At 35.0% G+C, this 14,809-nt stretch overlaps 1 protein-coding gene across 1 annotated transcript in view; it reads left to right on the forward strand.

Annotated features, from left to right (window-relative positions):
• Nucleotides 1-12,684, forward strand: part of LOC126975339 (endoribonuclease Dicer-like) — a 66,162-nt gene extending 53,478 nt beyond the window's left edge. Inside the window, exons 21-27 of the mRNA XM_050823185.1 lie at nt 883-1,074; nt 3,104-3,208; nt 4,114-4,263; nt 5,890-6,101; nt 6,511-6,664; nt 8,961-9,145; nt 9,747-12,684. Of these exons, the coding sequence (XP_050679142.1) occupies nt 883-1,074; nt 3,104-3,208; nt 4,114-4,263; nt 5,890-6,101; nt 6,511-6,664; nt 8,961-9,145; nt 9,747-9,903 (1,155 nt within the window). The 3' untranslated portion in view covers nt 9,904-12,684. The remainder of the gene's footprint in view (nt 1-882; nt 1,075-3,103; nt 3,209-4,113; nt 4,264-5,889; nt 6,102-6,510; nt 6,665-8,960; nt 9,146-9,746) is intronic.
• The last annotated feature ends 2,125 nt before the right edge of the window (nt 12,685-14,809 follow it).

A 14,809-nucleotide genomic window follows, 5' to 3' on the forward strand; every position in this document is an offset into this window, starting at 1 on the left:
AATTTGGATAAAATAAGTGCCTTTTGTGACTTTGAAAAACTAACTACCTACTTCAATATAAAATGTTAAATACTTTGTGTAATTCATTTGTTATCGTTTTCATTTTGCAATACATAAGTAAACCTACCACTTTTTTTTTTTAATGAAACGCTGTAGAGATGCCATGAGAGTGGCGCTTACGGTATACGCCTTCTCTCACAGCCTTCTGATTGTAGTATTTTTATTTTTATGTGGAAGTTGGATGGAATTTTTGTGTGGAAGAAGGAATAATGGAACAAAATATGATGCAGACATAGAATGTTTTGAGTCACACAATAGGTGTGGTTCATTTGTTTTATACTAGATTACATATAATATATCTTATGATTGAATGGGGCCTTCCCGGTATTTTTTATATATTTTTTTTATTATTATAATTATTTTTTTTTTATTTTTTACATTTACTTTTTCCTTTGTTTATTCTTTGTTTTTTTTTTCCCGGGAAGGCATAAGAAATAAAAACTTAATACTTAAATTATGCAGACATAAACCTACCACTTAAAATTGTGATATAATATATCTATATCATATTTTATTAACTGCAAATTAATATTCAGCTAAAAAAAATGATAGAGACAAGTGGAGAAAGCCTTAGAGGAGGTCTTTGTCGAAAGACAAGCTATTACAAGGAGAGAACAACCGAATGCCAACGATAGATTGATAGTTTAAGTTACTGATATTTTATTACCTCTATTAAAATTTTAATATGATATGTTAATTAAGTTTATTTTATTTTTTATAATATTCAGCTATGCTTCCAGGGCCTCCCTGACTTTAAAGAGGTTCATTGATTTATCTTAGCCCCTTGCACATATACTATACTATAATTCCTTTGTTTCACAGATAAGGCCTACGTTTTTGATCGGCATCCAGTTCAGTACGCAAGAGTCCCTGAGCGGAGAACTAACAAAGGAAAGTATAACGATGCTGCAGCAGAGGTTTAATGACCTGAATAACATTGCTGAGCCAGAACCGGAAGGCAGGGCACAGAACATCATGCAGGGATATGTGTTATCGCAGGCCGTTTCTGATAAGGTATTCATTGTACTTATTTGAGATTTTTTTCAATGCATTTAGGTTAATGATACTGACTCATACTTACATGCAATGAAAACATATACCCACCTACCTATATGTACACACTATATAATATATAAGGCCATATCATTCGCAGTCTGATAGCGGGGCAGCAAAAGTGTGCTTATTATGCCGATAGGTTATGGTAAGGTAAGTAAGCGTAAAAGGATAGATTTGTCTTACCTCTAGTAAGTTAAACTGAGGACAGATAGGTTATTGAAGTTTGATGTTTTCACCAGTGGGAGGCTCCTTTGCACAGGATGCCGGCTAGATTATGGGTACCACAACGGCGCCTATTTCTGCCGTGAAGCAGTAATGTGTAAGCATTACTGTGTTCCGGTCTGAAGGGGTCGCCGTAGCTTGTGAAATTACTGGGCAAATGAGACTTAACAACTTATGTCTCAAGGTGACGAGCGCAGTTGTGGTGCCGCTCAGAATTTTTGGGTCTTTCAAGAATCCTGAGCGGCACTGCATTGTAATGGGTAGGGCGTATCAATTACTATAAGGTGAACGTCTGGCTCGTCTCGTCCCTTATTTTCATAAAAAAAAGAAAAGAAAACGGCCGTTAGTCTTCAATTGTTACTAATGAATAAGTATTTTAACCTTTTAATATGACTCGTATGCCCTTCGCCCTATGGGCAAGATCACTGCCATGTATTAACGCCTCAAATCTTTCTAAAAGGAGGGCAACGTTAGTTAGTTGTTTAAACAATATGCGTCGGTAATGTCTTACGACCGCGTGAACAACGCTCGTTTGTAAAAAGTAATAGTAGGTACAGGTGCATCGCTATTTTGTGATGGACTCTACCGCATTTAATTATCAATTATAAATAAATACTTGAATTTGAACTGCAGCCGTTGCTTCTTTGGTGAAATGTGAATAAGTAAATTGCACTCACTACCTCTTATCTCCATTTATTGAATCTTTTGAGTTTTAATTTAAAATGATTACGTTAATCTATTTTGAAATGATAACGTAATGACCTAGTAGTATAGGACCGATATGAAATTATTAATTGAAACAATTATGATGTTCAAGAACCATTGAAGAATCGCGAAATGGTAAAATATGGGCTCTCAATACGCGTTGTGTCGAAGTGTATAAGTTTCCAGAAATATAATTAACTAGCTGATCCGACAGACGTTGTTCTGTACATAATAAATAATATACTGTTTTTTATGGATTTGTCAACAATATTTCATAACATCAAGAATGATTTCGTAACATATGCTCCTTGCTGTTATAATGAAATTGTTTCACAGCAGAACTGTCAAACCGTGCGTCAATAAATTCTCTCACAGAAAATATGTCCATACAAAACAAATATTGGAAATAAAAATAATTATGGGTACCAAATCGAAATAAGAAGTATCCTATCTCTCAAGTTGGACTAAACTGCACGCCATGAAGTAATCCCCATTATAATCCGTTCATTAGTTTAGGAGTCCATCGCGGATAAACAACGTGTCACGTAATTTATATATATTAAGATTAATTGAAAGACACCGACATGGCCTAGATGGTAGCAAAACATAAGTGGCAGTGGCACATAGCCCGAACGACAGGTTTTTTACACAGAATGAGCTTCTTCGTTGTGGCAGTAGTCCTCGAATGGCGACCACGTACCTGATGATGGTAGGCCCCTACAAGATAGACCGACGACCTGGTCAAGATCACCGGAATAGGTTGGATGAGGGCAGCGCAGGACCGATCGTCATTGCAATCTTTTGGAGTGGCCTTTGTGCAGCAGTGGACCGTCTTCCGCGTGAAATGATGTTGAAAAAGAATGAATTGTAATTTATAAAATATTTTTAAACTATATTCGAAATCATTTATTTATTATTATAATACTTACATAATTGTCAAAAAAGAAAATTATTATTTGCGAAACAGTAGAGATTTTTTTATATAAAATATTTGATTTTAACATAATTGTTACTGTTTGTGTTTGGAAGATGCAAAAACATAATAATATACGTATTTCAGTCGGTTGCTGATTGTGTGGAGTCCCTAATAGGAACATACCTTCTAAGCGGGGGCATTGAAGCGGCCGTCAAAGTCCTGGAATGGATGAACGTGATCCCGGCAAAGGTAAAATTTATCCATTAAATCATAATATATTGAAATAATTAGTCTTTTTATTGATATACTTACATTCTAGAACAAACAAAGGAGTATATCTCTAAATCCGACAATTCACTTAAACGTTATAAGCGTAGGTATAGTCTAGAAATATACTTGTTTGTTTAAATAAAATCAAGCGAGTAGTTTTGAAGTTAAGTTAATTTCGTTACATCATAACATCGCACGCCGCTCAGAGGCCCGCTTTCACCATAAGTGAGAGAGTCCACGCTCCGCAGCGCCTAACTAAGCAACTTAATGTTTCCGAAACTGTTAGTTTTAAATTTCTGATGGTGGGTATTTTTAGGGTGTTGGGACGGAACAGTTCGGCCCTTTAAAGAATAAGTTCTCCATATTTTTATTTTTCTCTCACAATCACGTGGTTAGTATACACAGGTCACAGTTTATTAATATCGATATTAGGCCATTTTTTGTGAGTAACTGAGGGATAGTTTCAAATTTTATCGGAATGGGTTTGACTAGTTTTGAAATCTACCAGTAATGGAATTCCATACTAGTTTGCCTATTCGAATAGCACGGAATAGTGGCCTCAGGTTGCTCACAGAAGGTTTTCAATATCGTTGCCGTTTGTCATTAAAACGCATTACATTTTATAGTAAATACTAGCCGTTCCCGCCTGCTTCGCTGTGCGAATTTAAAAGGAAATAAATTAATAAAGGAACGTTGTAATTCGAAAAATAAGTAACCATAAATCATTTAGGATAAATTTCGCATCGAATGGTGGTAGTTTCATGTCGATACGATCAGTGGTTTAAGCGTTAAATGAGCCTCAAATAAAGGCCATTTTCATTATATTATATACGAGTATATAGATTAATTGAAGAAATAGAAAATACATTAATTGAAATTTTTAGGACAACTTCATGAGTTATCTGACGAAACGGGTGCCAAGTGTGTTAGATAAAGTATCTGTGGAAGAAATTAATCGAGTGCTTAACAATACCAGAGATGACGTCGAGAAGATCATTAACTATAAATTTAAGGATCCATCTTTATTGCTCGAGGTAAACATTTACCCCCTTATTCACAATAGTTTGCTAACTTAAAGCATTGCTAATTCTCACTTTGTCTTCTTCTATTGACCTAAGTCAGAATGTGAAAAAACACTCCTAAGCGGCTGTTTAAAGTTAGCGGACCATTATGAATAAGGGGGTTACTATTATTAGCTAATGTCAAGCGCAGTTGACTTTTTAACGACTCGTCAATCAAAATCGGATATAGTAACTATAGATTCGCTTTCTTTTTCTATCTTGCTGTATCTCCGTTAGCGATGTTGTACGCTCGGACCCCTTTTTTGTCTCGTATGTTATAAGTATATGCTATAAACTGAGTTTTAAATACGCAATGTTTTTTTCACATTACATATTTTAATGCTTATACATTAATGTATAAGTACCCCTATTCAATCTGGTTTCCTCTAGTTTGATGCATTTTTCCATTTCCATTAACCATTCCCATACAGCTGTTGCTATGACATCGATATAACATTGTTTAACGGGTCGTCCTATACATTTTCCCCTTTTGTTTCTTTCCATTTCATCAATTTCCCTCTACACCACTTACCACCATTAATTTTATTTTATTTTCATAGGGTTGCTAACAGCGATCAATAAAAAATATATATATATATATATCTACATGTCTACGTTTGCGCCAATTTAAAGCCTCTACAAATGGAGTATTTATTATATATTTATTCATCCTATGACAATTGGCTTCTTGCCTATTGTGAAACGGGCTCTTAGTGTTCCTTGGGGTCATGTTCTGGACACGTTATGCTCCGAGGCCAGACCATATTAAGATTAGATAGGACCTGGATACTAAAAAAGGAATAAAGGGCAAATATATCCATCGACTTCATAGGAATAAAGGGCAAATATATCCATCGACTTCATGCCTCATGGACAAGAACCATTCATAATGATATGTTGTTGGTAGGCTGAACTTTATTTCTAATGCAAAATCAAGGTTTTGATAAGAGATACGGATCAACTCTCAAGTTCCAACTGTCTTAATACCATTTATAGTATTAATTGAAACTATTAGAAATATTTTCCAAACACAAACATTAGCCGTTCCTTCAAATTCAAATCCATTACCGTATGCGACTTCTCTGGTCCGTACCAGACTTGGCTATCCATTTGGCCACACGTACCTACACTGAAATTCTTCTTCTTAGTCGGGCACTCTTGTCTAAGTGGTCGTGGTTGCGCTGACGAGGTACATGGTGGGGTGTTCGATGGGTCAATATCCTTTCTGAGGTTAGATCTCCTGGCGATGTGCTTCCATTTTTGACGGTTAGTGGCGTTGCGAGTACACTGGACCATGATGGACTCAGTAGCCTTTTTGATGGCGTCTATCCAGCGATCGACCGCGTGCTCTCTTGCCTTCAACCTGGCCCTGAACTACCAGTCTCTCCATCGAGTTCTCATTTCTAGAGACACTGAAATGCTAAAGTTTTAATCCTAAATTAAGTAAAAAAAAGATTTTAGTCCTTGCTGATGTATAAATTAAATGTTTAAAATAAATTTTATGCTATTTGCTTCTTTATTATTTTTTAATTCGTACGATTTATAAAAAAACTCAGTCAAGCTTTAATTTTGCCAAATCTCACAGTTTGTTATTTGCAGGCATTGTCGCATCCGTCGTATATACGGAACAGATACACGGGTTCGTACGAGCGGCTAGAATTTCTGGGCGACGCGATATTGGACTTTTTGATTACTTCGCACATATTCGAGAATTTCGGCGACATGACTCCGGGCGATTTGACCGATTTGAGGTCGGCCCTAGTCAATAATGTTACATTCGCCGCTTATGTTGTGAAACTCAACTTACACAAGTAAGTCTTTTTCCTTTTTATATCTTCAGGGTTTTATAATTTGCAATTTAACCTCGGATTTTCACTAAACGATTTTGCTGCCAAGATTATCTATAATAACAGGCCAGGAATATTAGTTGAGTGTGCGTGACAAGCTACGTCTTACACTCGCGATTTCTATGCCACATTGTGTTAGTGTGCGTGCATTGCTCAAAATATAGGTTAACTCTAAACTAAATTTTTTCGACGTTTTCACAGCTGTCATAGCCTATCTAGACGTATAAATGACCTAAGATATTAACAGTAAGAATTTAGTTCAGTTTATCGTCCACTTCCTCGGAAAGTGACCTCGTTGTGTGACAACTGTGCCAAAAGGTGCTCATTGGCTCTTCTAAATATGATAATATTAATATTTGTATATGTATAATAGGTTCCTATGCTACGACATGAACCCAGCGCTCTGTAACGCGATAATCGCATTCGCTGAACACCAGGAGCAGAGACAACACGATATCATCGGCGACGTACAATATTCGATAGACGAAGAAGAATGTCAGATTGCTGAGTACGTCGATGTGCCCAAGGTAAAATATCACAATTATTGCAATAATTTCTTTCCAATAACATAACATGGTAATACCATACGCCATTCGCGTTACAGCGATATCGTTCAAGCTGTATAGCTGTAATTGGTAACATAAGATTTGAGATTAGGCTCGTACAGATCTTACGATATTTTGAAGTTATATAACTTTATTTTTAATATGCCACTACTACATTGATAAGTGAAATGTATCGTTTTCGTTATATTAAAGTTCTGTTTTTTTTTTTGTTATGTTTTGATGAAACCGTAAAATAACATTGTATATTTTCTCACGTAGATCTGCTTCAACTTCATCTTCCATTTTGTTATCGGAATATTTATAAACTACTACAAATTTATAATGAAATAATCTTTAAAGTTTTCATACGTACGGAGATTATGACAACTTAAGACCCATCTCTTGATTTTTTTCTCATGTGCGTTTTATTTACGGGTGATTGTTAGAGACGAGCTGTCTTCTATGCCCCGCGCCTTGCCCCGCATATATAAGGCGCGGACTTTCTGACTGTGCAAATTAGTGACGTTTCGGTCAAACTATATCAGGGAACCCCTGACTGTTTTGGGAATGAGACTACTTTTCCAAAATATACTGATTTCTAATTCCCAATGCCAAGTTAGTTTAAAAATCCTGTCTCTCTCATATTTACTATTTTCTTGTGCATGCTTATTGACTTGTTGAGTTGTTAAAAAGTACAATACGATATGATACTTCCTACTTTATTAGTCATTCTTATACCAAGTTGGTGCACATAACACAGCATGTACAGTATCTTCAAAGTTTTAAATGAGAACTCGTGTTAATTAATGGGGCGGATTTGTAGATTTCATCAATTTTCAAAATCAGTTTTCGTTTATGTCGACCCCTAAACCGAGAAGATTTTTCAGAGTACGTTAATAAAACATTGTACTTTTAAAATTTATTATTAAATGAACTTAATCAAAACGCCATCATAATATTATTGATTTTCTATAAAATTCTTTAAAAACACCCAAACACACATGTCTCAATTAGAAATGAGATGCATTTGAATGCGATAATAAGGATACAATTTTATTGATACATTCAATCTTTATAACGTCAAATAAATTTATCAAGATGTGTATTTTTTGTTTGTTGTCTCAGAACTCCTCAATTTATAGACCAATTTGGAAAAAATACTTCCCGATTGGTCTCATTGCCAAAATACTCCTGCCCTGAATCGCATGCTATTTAAAAAGGTGAAAATACTAAGCATTATTTTTTGTCTCTGTCCAAATCAAATAGTCATAAACAAAGCGCTAGTTAATACTTATGTGGTGTCAAAGTGAAATAGCGATGTCACATCGTATTGTAGTGGAGTGAAGAACTTCGGGAGCACCTCGTGTGCAGCGAGCTTTTCTTTGAATTAGGATTAAAAGCTGACACCTTTTTGAAGTCACCTGAATTGGCAGAAAATAGTACCTAATAATGTTCACCAACTACTACACTATTAAATATTCTTCACTTTACTCAACTTGGGTGAACTTCCGTAGTAATAAAGAAGCCCGGAGTGTTCATAGTAAAAAGCGCCATCTATTAAGGAGTATTAATTATTATACCCAATTTAAAAAAGGCTAAGTTGCCGATCAGTTGTAGAATATGAGATAAGACGATTAACGTATTAAGATTTTATTTGATGCAAATAATTTTGTAATAATGTCTGTTCGTGGTTCTGAACTTAGGCCTATCATAAAGGAAATAGTGTGAGTATCTGCTATATTATAATATGTATTTTGTAGCTATTATTGGGAAAATTTTCACACAAAAACATTGATTACAAACGGCAATGGCGCTTCCTAAATTCCAATAGCTACAAATCTATTAAAGTCAGGCAGAATGAAACTTACTGGTGGTGACTGGTTGCACTTTTACAACTTAAATCTTAAAACGTCTGCTCTCTACAAGATCGTGCATACATGACGCAACTGTGTCTTATGCGCATGTCCCAACTATAACTAAATATAGTACAAGTTAATAACATATTAACTAATAAAAATAATAATGTTGCTGACACACGTAGGTAATAAAACAATTAAAACGTTCACCACGGCCAAATTATACAAAATGTTCGGACTTTCCGTGCCTTGCTAGTTCCGTGCATTCTTTATATCTACATAGGGAGCCCCCCCATCTGATGACTAGGTCATGCACGGGGTATAACAAAATCTGATGACTGAAGTCTGAACCATACATTGGATCTACTGCCAATTCATTTACTTGTCCATTCGATGGCATTCAATACTTTTAATATTTTCAGACCCTAAGTGACGTATTTGAGTCGCTCACTGGCGCTATATACTTGGACAGCGGCGGTGACTTGAGCGCAGTATGGCAAGTCGTGTACCGTATTATGTGGAAAGAAATCAATTCATTCTCGACGAACATTCCCAAACAACCTGTCAGGGTGCTCTACGAAGAGAAGTTCGCCTGTCCCGTTTTTGGGTAAGACAATGTTTTATTATTTTTTTGTGACAAACCGATCTCCTGATAGATAAACAGAGCATCTTCTGGCCATAATGTGTAAATATGATCTAAGTCCTGTCTTATAATAATTGTGGATAGTAAGTGACAAAATATTTTATCACCTATTGAGACGCCTTCTGGGCCCTCGTTTCAAGTGGGCAAATATTACAGCAGCACGCATTCTGTTCAAATTGGAACACAACACTTAACACCGCTGTTTTCCAGCAGAAATAGGGTGACAGTTCTGAACCTTGACTAAAACTGCTCTTCAATTTTAAATGAACTGCGACCCAATATTCAAGCGAAAGTTTAAAAAAATTACCTTAGAGGATAATATAAATCTTATTACCTATAATTTTGTTTATAGTATCTCTTAATTTTGTTTGCAAAAATAGTCAATAATAAAATAAGTCCATACCTTTGGCCACTTGCCTATATCTTTATCTAATTATAAAATTGACTCTATTACTGTACACATTCGGAGTTAAACCCTAAGTTTATGGTTATTTATATTTAGAATAAACGAGAAATATAAGATATTACTTTGTCCAAATTTTAATATGAAAAACAATCGTTTCAGGGAAGCTAAATTGTTAGAAACAAACATTTCGAGAGTGATGATGCCCGTAACGTTCACTAAAAGTGGTCGCAGGCACTCGGTCTACGGAGTTGGGCACAACAAGAGTCAAGCGAAACGAGCAGCTGCCAAATTAGCACTTAAAATACTCGCTGTTTAACATCATTTTCCTTGACATAATATATATTTTTGTTTTATTAATTTTAGATAAGATATATATTTATACTTTTCGGGGCGTTCCTTCACAATGCGGTTCTCAAGTTGTACGAAAAAGAGTGTTCCTGTGGAGGAACGCCACACGTCTAGATGGGTGAGGATGAGAGTCAAGTTTGGATTTTAATTTTATAATTGAATTTATTATTTGTTTTATATTATAATTGTTTCGTGAATTCTATATTTTTTCTCATAATGAAAATGCACGACGATTAATAAAAAATATTATATCTCTCTATTTATAATGTAAGTTTTATCTAACCACGAGAAAATATCTGAAATGTCAAGAAATGTTCAATGCCTGTGACATAATTAATAACATTCACATGACTCGATATTTTTATTGTTAAAATATTATTATAAATATAAAATATATAGAATTGGATAGTAGTCATTTATATAATTTTAATTTACGTCTCAAATATAAAGATTATAAGATTGAATCGGAATGTGAATTTAATATATGCGGAAGTGTGTTGTTATTAAACTTCTTAGATCATTTATGCGTGTAGATAGACTATGACAGCTGTGAAAACGCCGGAAAAAATAGAGGATGACAGTTAACCTCTATTTTGAGCAATGCAAGCACACTATACTAATATTCCTGGCCTGTTTTTATCAGTTGATGTTAGCAGCAAGAGACTCTATCTAGACGTATAAATTATCTTAGGTTATATTATGTTTAATGTAGTGGATGTGTATTTTATGCCTATAAGTTGTTTGGCATTAGGGTTATCATTATAACCACCACGCACACGTATAGCCTCAAAAGATTTTTGCACCCTCGAGAACCTCGGCTACGATTTCCATATTGTTGAAATCATAATTTTGCATGGCGGCCATCTTGGATTTCAAAAATGATCCCAAATTCGTTCTCTGCACCCTCGAGAACCTCGGCTACGATTTCCATATTGTTGAAATCATAATTTTGCATGGCGGCCATCTTGGATTTCAAAAATGATCCCAAATTCGTTCTCTGCACCCTCGAGAACCTCGGCTACGATTTCCATATTGTTGAAATCATAATTTTGCATGGCGGCCATCTTGGATTTCAAAAATGATCCCAAATTCGTTCTCTGCACCCTCGAGAACCTCGGCTACGATTTCCATATTGTTGAAATCATAATTTTGCATGGCGGCCATCTTGGATTTCAAAAATGATCCCAAATTCGTTCTCTGCACCCTCGAGAACCTCGGTTATAGCAGGGAACGGCGCCTCTATCGTCTCGCTTGATCGAGTTTAAAAAAACAACGATTCTAAAGAACTTCTTTACTTACACTTCAGAAATTGTTGCAACAATAATTAAAAACGTGATGTTTGTATTAAATTCTTAATTTATATTTTATTTCTTCTTTTTTATTACATATAATCTAGTATTTTTTACAATTTACTGATTTAGGGAAATGTCTATTCACTTGCAACATTATTTGGCTGTCTGTGTGCGTGTTGGTGAATGTAAGTACGTGACACTCATGTCACGTGACATTAATTTTGTTACTTCTATGTTGACAGGAACTATGAATGAAATTATCGTTCTGAGCGTTATTATTCTATGTGAGAGAATGAAAAATCTATAATTTTCTATGTTCTTGTATCCTAGAAGTGAGGGTTATCACTTTAAAAACATAATAAATTGTCAAGATTTCCAAGAGCGACATCTCAAGTCAATTTTCTAATATGCAAATATTGGGGTTGAGGAGGTTATCAACTCTAAAGTAGATCCTGTAGATGAAGCCACAACCTGAGAGTTGAACAAAGCATACAAGATTTTATGACGATACGTCACTCGAACGTTTAGCTCAGTTGGTTAGAGAACTGGCACGAAACGCCAGAGGTCCTGGGTTCGAGTCCCGCATCGTTCATAAATGTTAAATAAATCATTATTTAGGTTTATGATGAACGAATTTATGTAGATCTATATGACATGTCCTTCCATTCCTGTATTGTGTTAAAATATATTACATTTATTAATAAGGTGTTTTTATTTAGAATCCAGTCCATCCAACTCTTATTTTGGGTGGAGAAGACTAAAAGTAAATATTTATCGACTACTTAGTAAAAATACCAAAATTTAAGTACATAATTATTACACACCGATACAATTTTTATTGCGCGGACGCATGGATTACATGCTGATTACGAGGCGCGGAAGGAGGAAGGTACCACTGACCTTGCGTTTAAATAATGAAAAAATAGTGCAGTGCGGTGATGTGTCCACATTTTATCTATAGGAAAACCGTTTAAAGTTTTAAACAATTATTACAAAATTAGAAGGACAATCGAGTACGAAGTTCTCTCCTAAACACTTGTTAGTGTCTCATCACTCACTGTAGAACTGGTTCTAGGCTGGCCTAGCGAAACTTGCAGTGATTGACAGATGACGTCTATAACCTTGTAAAAAACGGAAATAGCCGAAATCCACTACAGTTTAAGCAACTGTTTGCTTTCAAACTTAGCCGGTTTATACTTCGTCGCCATATTGTAATTACTATTTCAAACTTGTCAAATCTCACTGCACGTTTCATATTAAAGTAAAGTTCAAATTTTACTCAGATAGTCCCGCGCCTTATTACGTAGTATTTACATCCTCTTTGTTTAGAGCCAATAAAACTGCCGAACGGTTCGGGCACTGTCCTATGTATAAATCTGAGCGGACATAAAATGTAGATAATATGAAAATCTAAAGACTTGATAGCTATATATTTTCTAATAAAGTTTTATAAACTACATTTGTTTTATTTCTGATTATATAAATCCTTATCATTTTCAGAGGAATCAGTGGGAGGCTCTTTTGCACAGGATGCCGGCTAGACTGAGTACTACAACGGCGCCTTTTTCTGCCGTGAAGTAGTAATGTGTAAATATTATTGTATTTCGGTCTGAAGGGTAGGTAGGTAGGTCGGTAGCTAGTCAAATTACTAGGCAAATGAGACTTAAACATCTTGTCTCAAGGTGACGAGCGCAATTGTAGTGCCGTTCAGAATTTTTGAGGTTTTTCAAGAATCCTGAGTGGCACTGCATTGCGCAGGTCGTATCAATTATCATTAGCTAAATGTCTTGCACGGAATTTTTAATGCATCGTTGCTCAATGTAACGTTAAAAAAATGATACATATTTGGTGCATATTTAGATTACAATATTTTATGTTAAGTCATCGAAGAAGAATAATCTGCCACTGAAAGTAGAAGAAGTCTAACCAAGGCTTGAATGGTATCGTCGTTTCTCTTTGTTGTAGCTTCCAGGAAACAAATATTAGGACTTAATTCAAAAATTTAATATTAAGTTTTATTTTGTTTAGGGCTTGGCACCGACTTAAAACTTATCAATAGCACATACAAATAATAGTACTTTACTAATGTTTGCCTAAGAGGTGTATAAAATTAAATTTTTAGTTATTTGATACATTTCAGTTTTTGAAGTCGGTTTCTTTAAATGTAGTTATTTTTTTACTTTTTAGTGTCAGTTAATAATAATAATATATAATCAATCTGAATGAAAACTCCTAAAAAAGCCATACAAAAATTATTATATCATCCACGTAAACAAAAATTTTCATAAAATGGAAACTACTGAGCCAAACTATGTAAAATTTTTATGGGGCCAAATGGCATCTGTTGCGCATTGAACAAAAGAAGAATTACGTAAATCGAATAATAATTCTTAGAGTAATCGGTGTACATACATAAAAAAAATAGTGATCGAATTGAGAACCTCCTCCTTTTTGAAGTCGGTTAAAAATAAGGTACGAGGGAGCACGATACGAATTTAACGGCGATGAAGTCGTGAGCAGAAGCTAGTTCAACTATAATTTTGTGGTTTGTTAAATATCATCTAAACATTATTCTTTGTGGAAAACAAAATAGACCAAATAGATGGAGGGTGGGCTGCCCTACATTAATGCCTACAATAAATCAATTCCGGATGTGTCGATGTCGACACGTTCATGTGAACACATTTGAGGGTTGGAAATCAACATTTACAACTTCATCGTTTCTCATTTCTATTACTTATTACAATATAAGTATTTAAAGCTAAGGAACAAAAATACTCAAACGTCAAATACTCAATACCTCACACGAGTATGTCAAAAAATAGATGTAAATTAAACTAAAAACAAGAGTTATTGAGTACAGTAGATGCATCAATCGACACACCGTAAATAAATAGAGGTATTATGAGAGCATTTTATTAGCGATTTGAAAAAATATGAGGCAGAGTTTCTGGTAACAGGATCATCCAGCCACCACAAGTAGCGCCTGTTCACGAGCATGACACATCGACCAGCCATCGTCTCCCTAGAACCAAATTTGAGGGAAGGGTACAACCCATCCCACTTACGCCGCCGCCACAAGCAGTGACATTTAAGAATCGTAGTCCAAGAGAAAAGTCCTGTTTGTTTCGCGTCATTGATAAGTTGAAGTCAAGAGTTATACATACAAAGAAACAGCAGACAAATTCTCATTTCTAAAAACGGAAGTTGCCAATGAAATTATGTTCCAATCAAACATTACAACAAGTACAATAATTATTAGGATTGTTTCCAGCTTCATTAATATGGTAATAATCATAAATATTATAATAATTGTAGAAAATAATACACGACGATAAAAATTAGAATCAGCTGCAGCTCTCCTTTATGTTGACACAGCCCTGCGTACCTATATTTTTTACGCCTTATGGCTAATAGTATCGAACTCAGTATAAAGGTCTTTGCAAGATTTTAAAATTACTATTTCATTAACAATTTCTCTACAAATAAAATATGAAGTGTGAATACTAACATCACCGCACTGCGCGATGAATCCGTTATTTACGTAAAAAAAAGCGTCGCAAGGTCCGTATGTCGACCTCC

This window comes from Leptidea sinapis, chromosome 35, assembly GCF_905404315.1.
Source record: "Leptidea sinapis chromosome 35, ilLepSina1.1, whole genome shotgun sequence".
In the NCBI taxonomy this organism is placed as follows: domain Eukaryota; kingdom Metazoa; phylum Arthropoda; class Insecta; order Lepidoptera; family Pieridae; genus Leptidea; species Leptidea sinapis.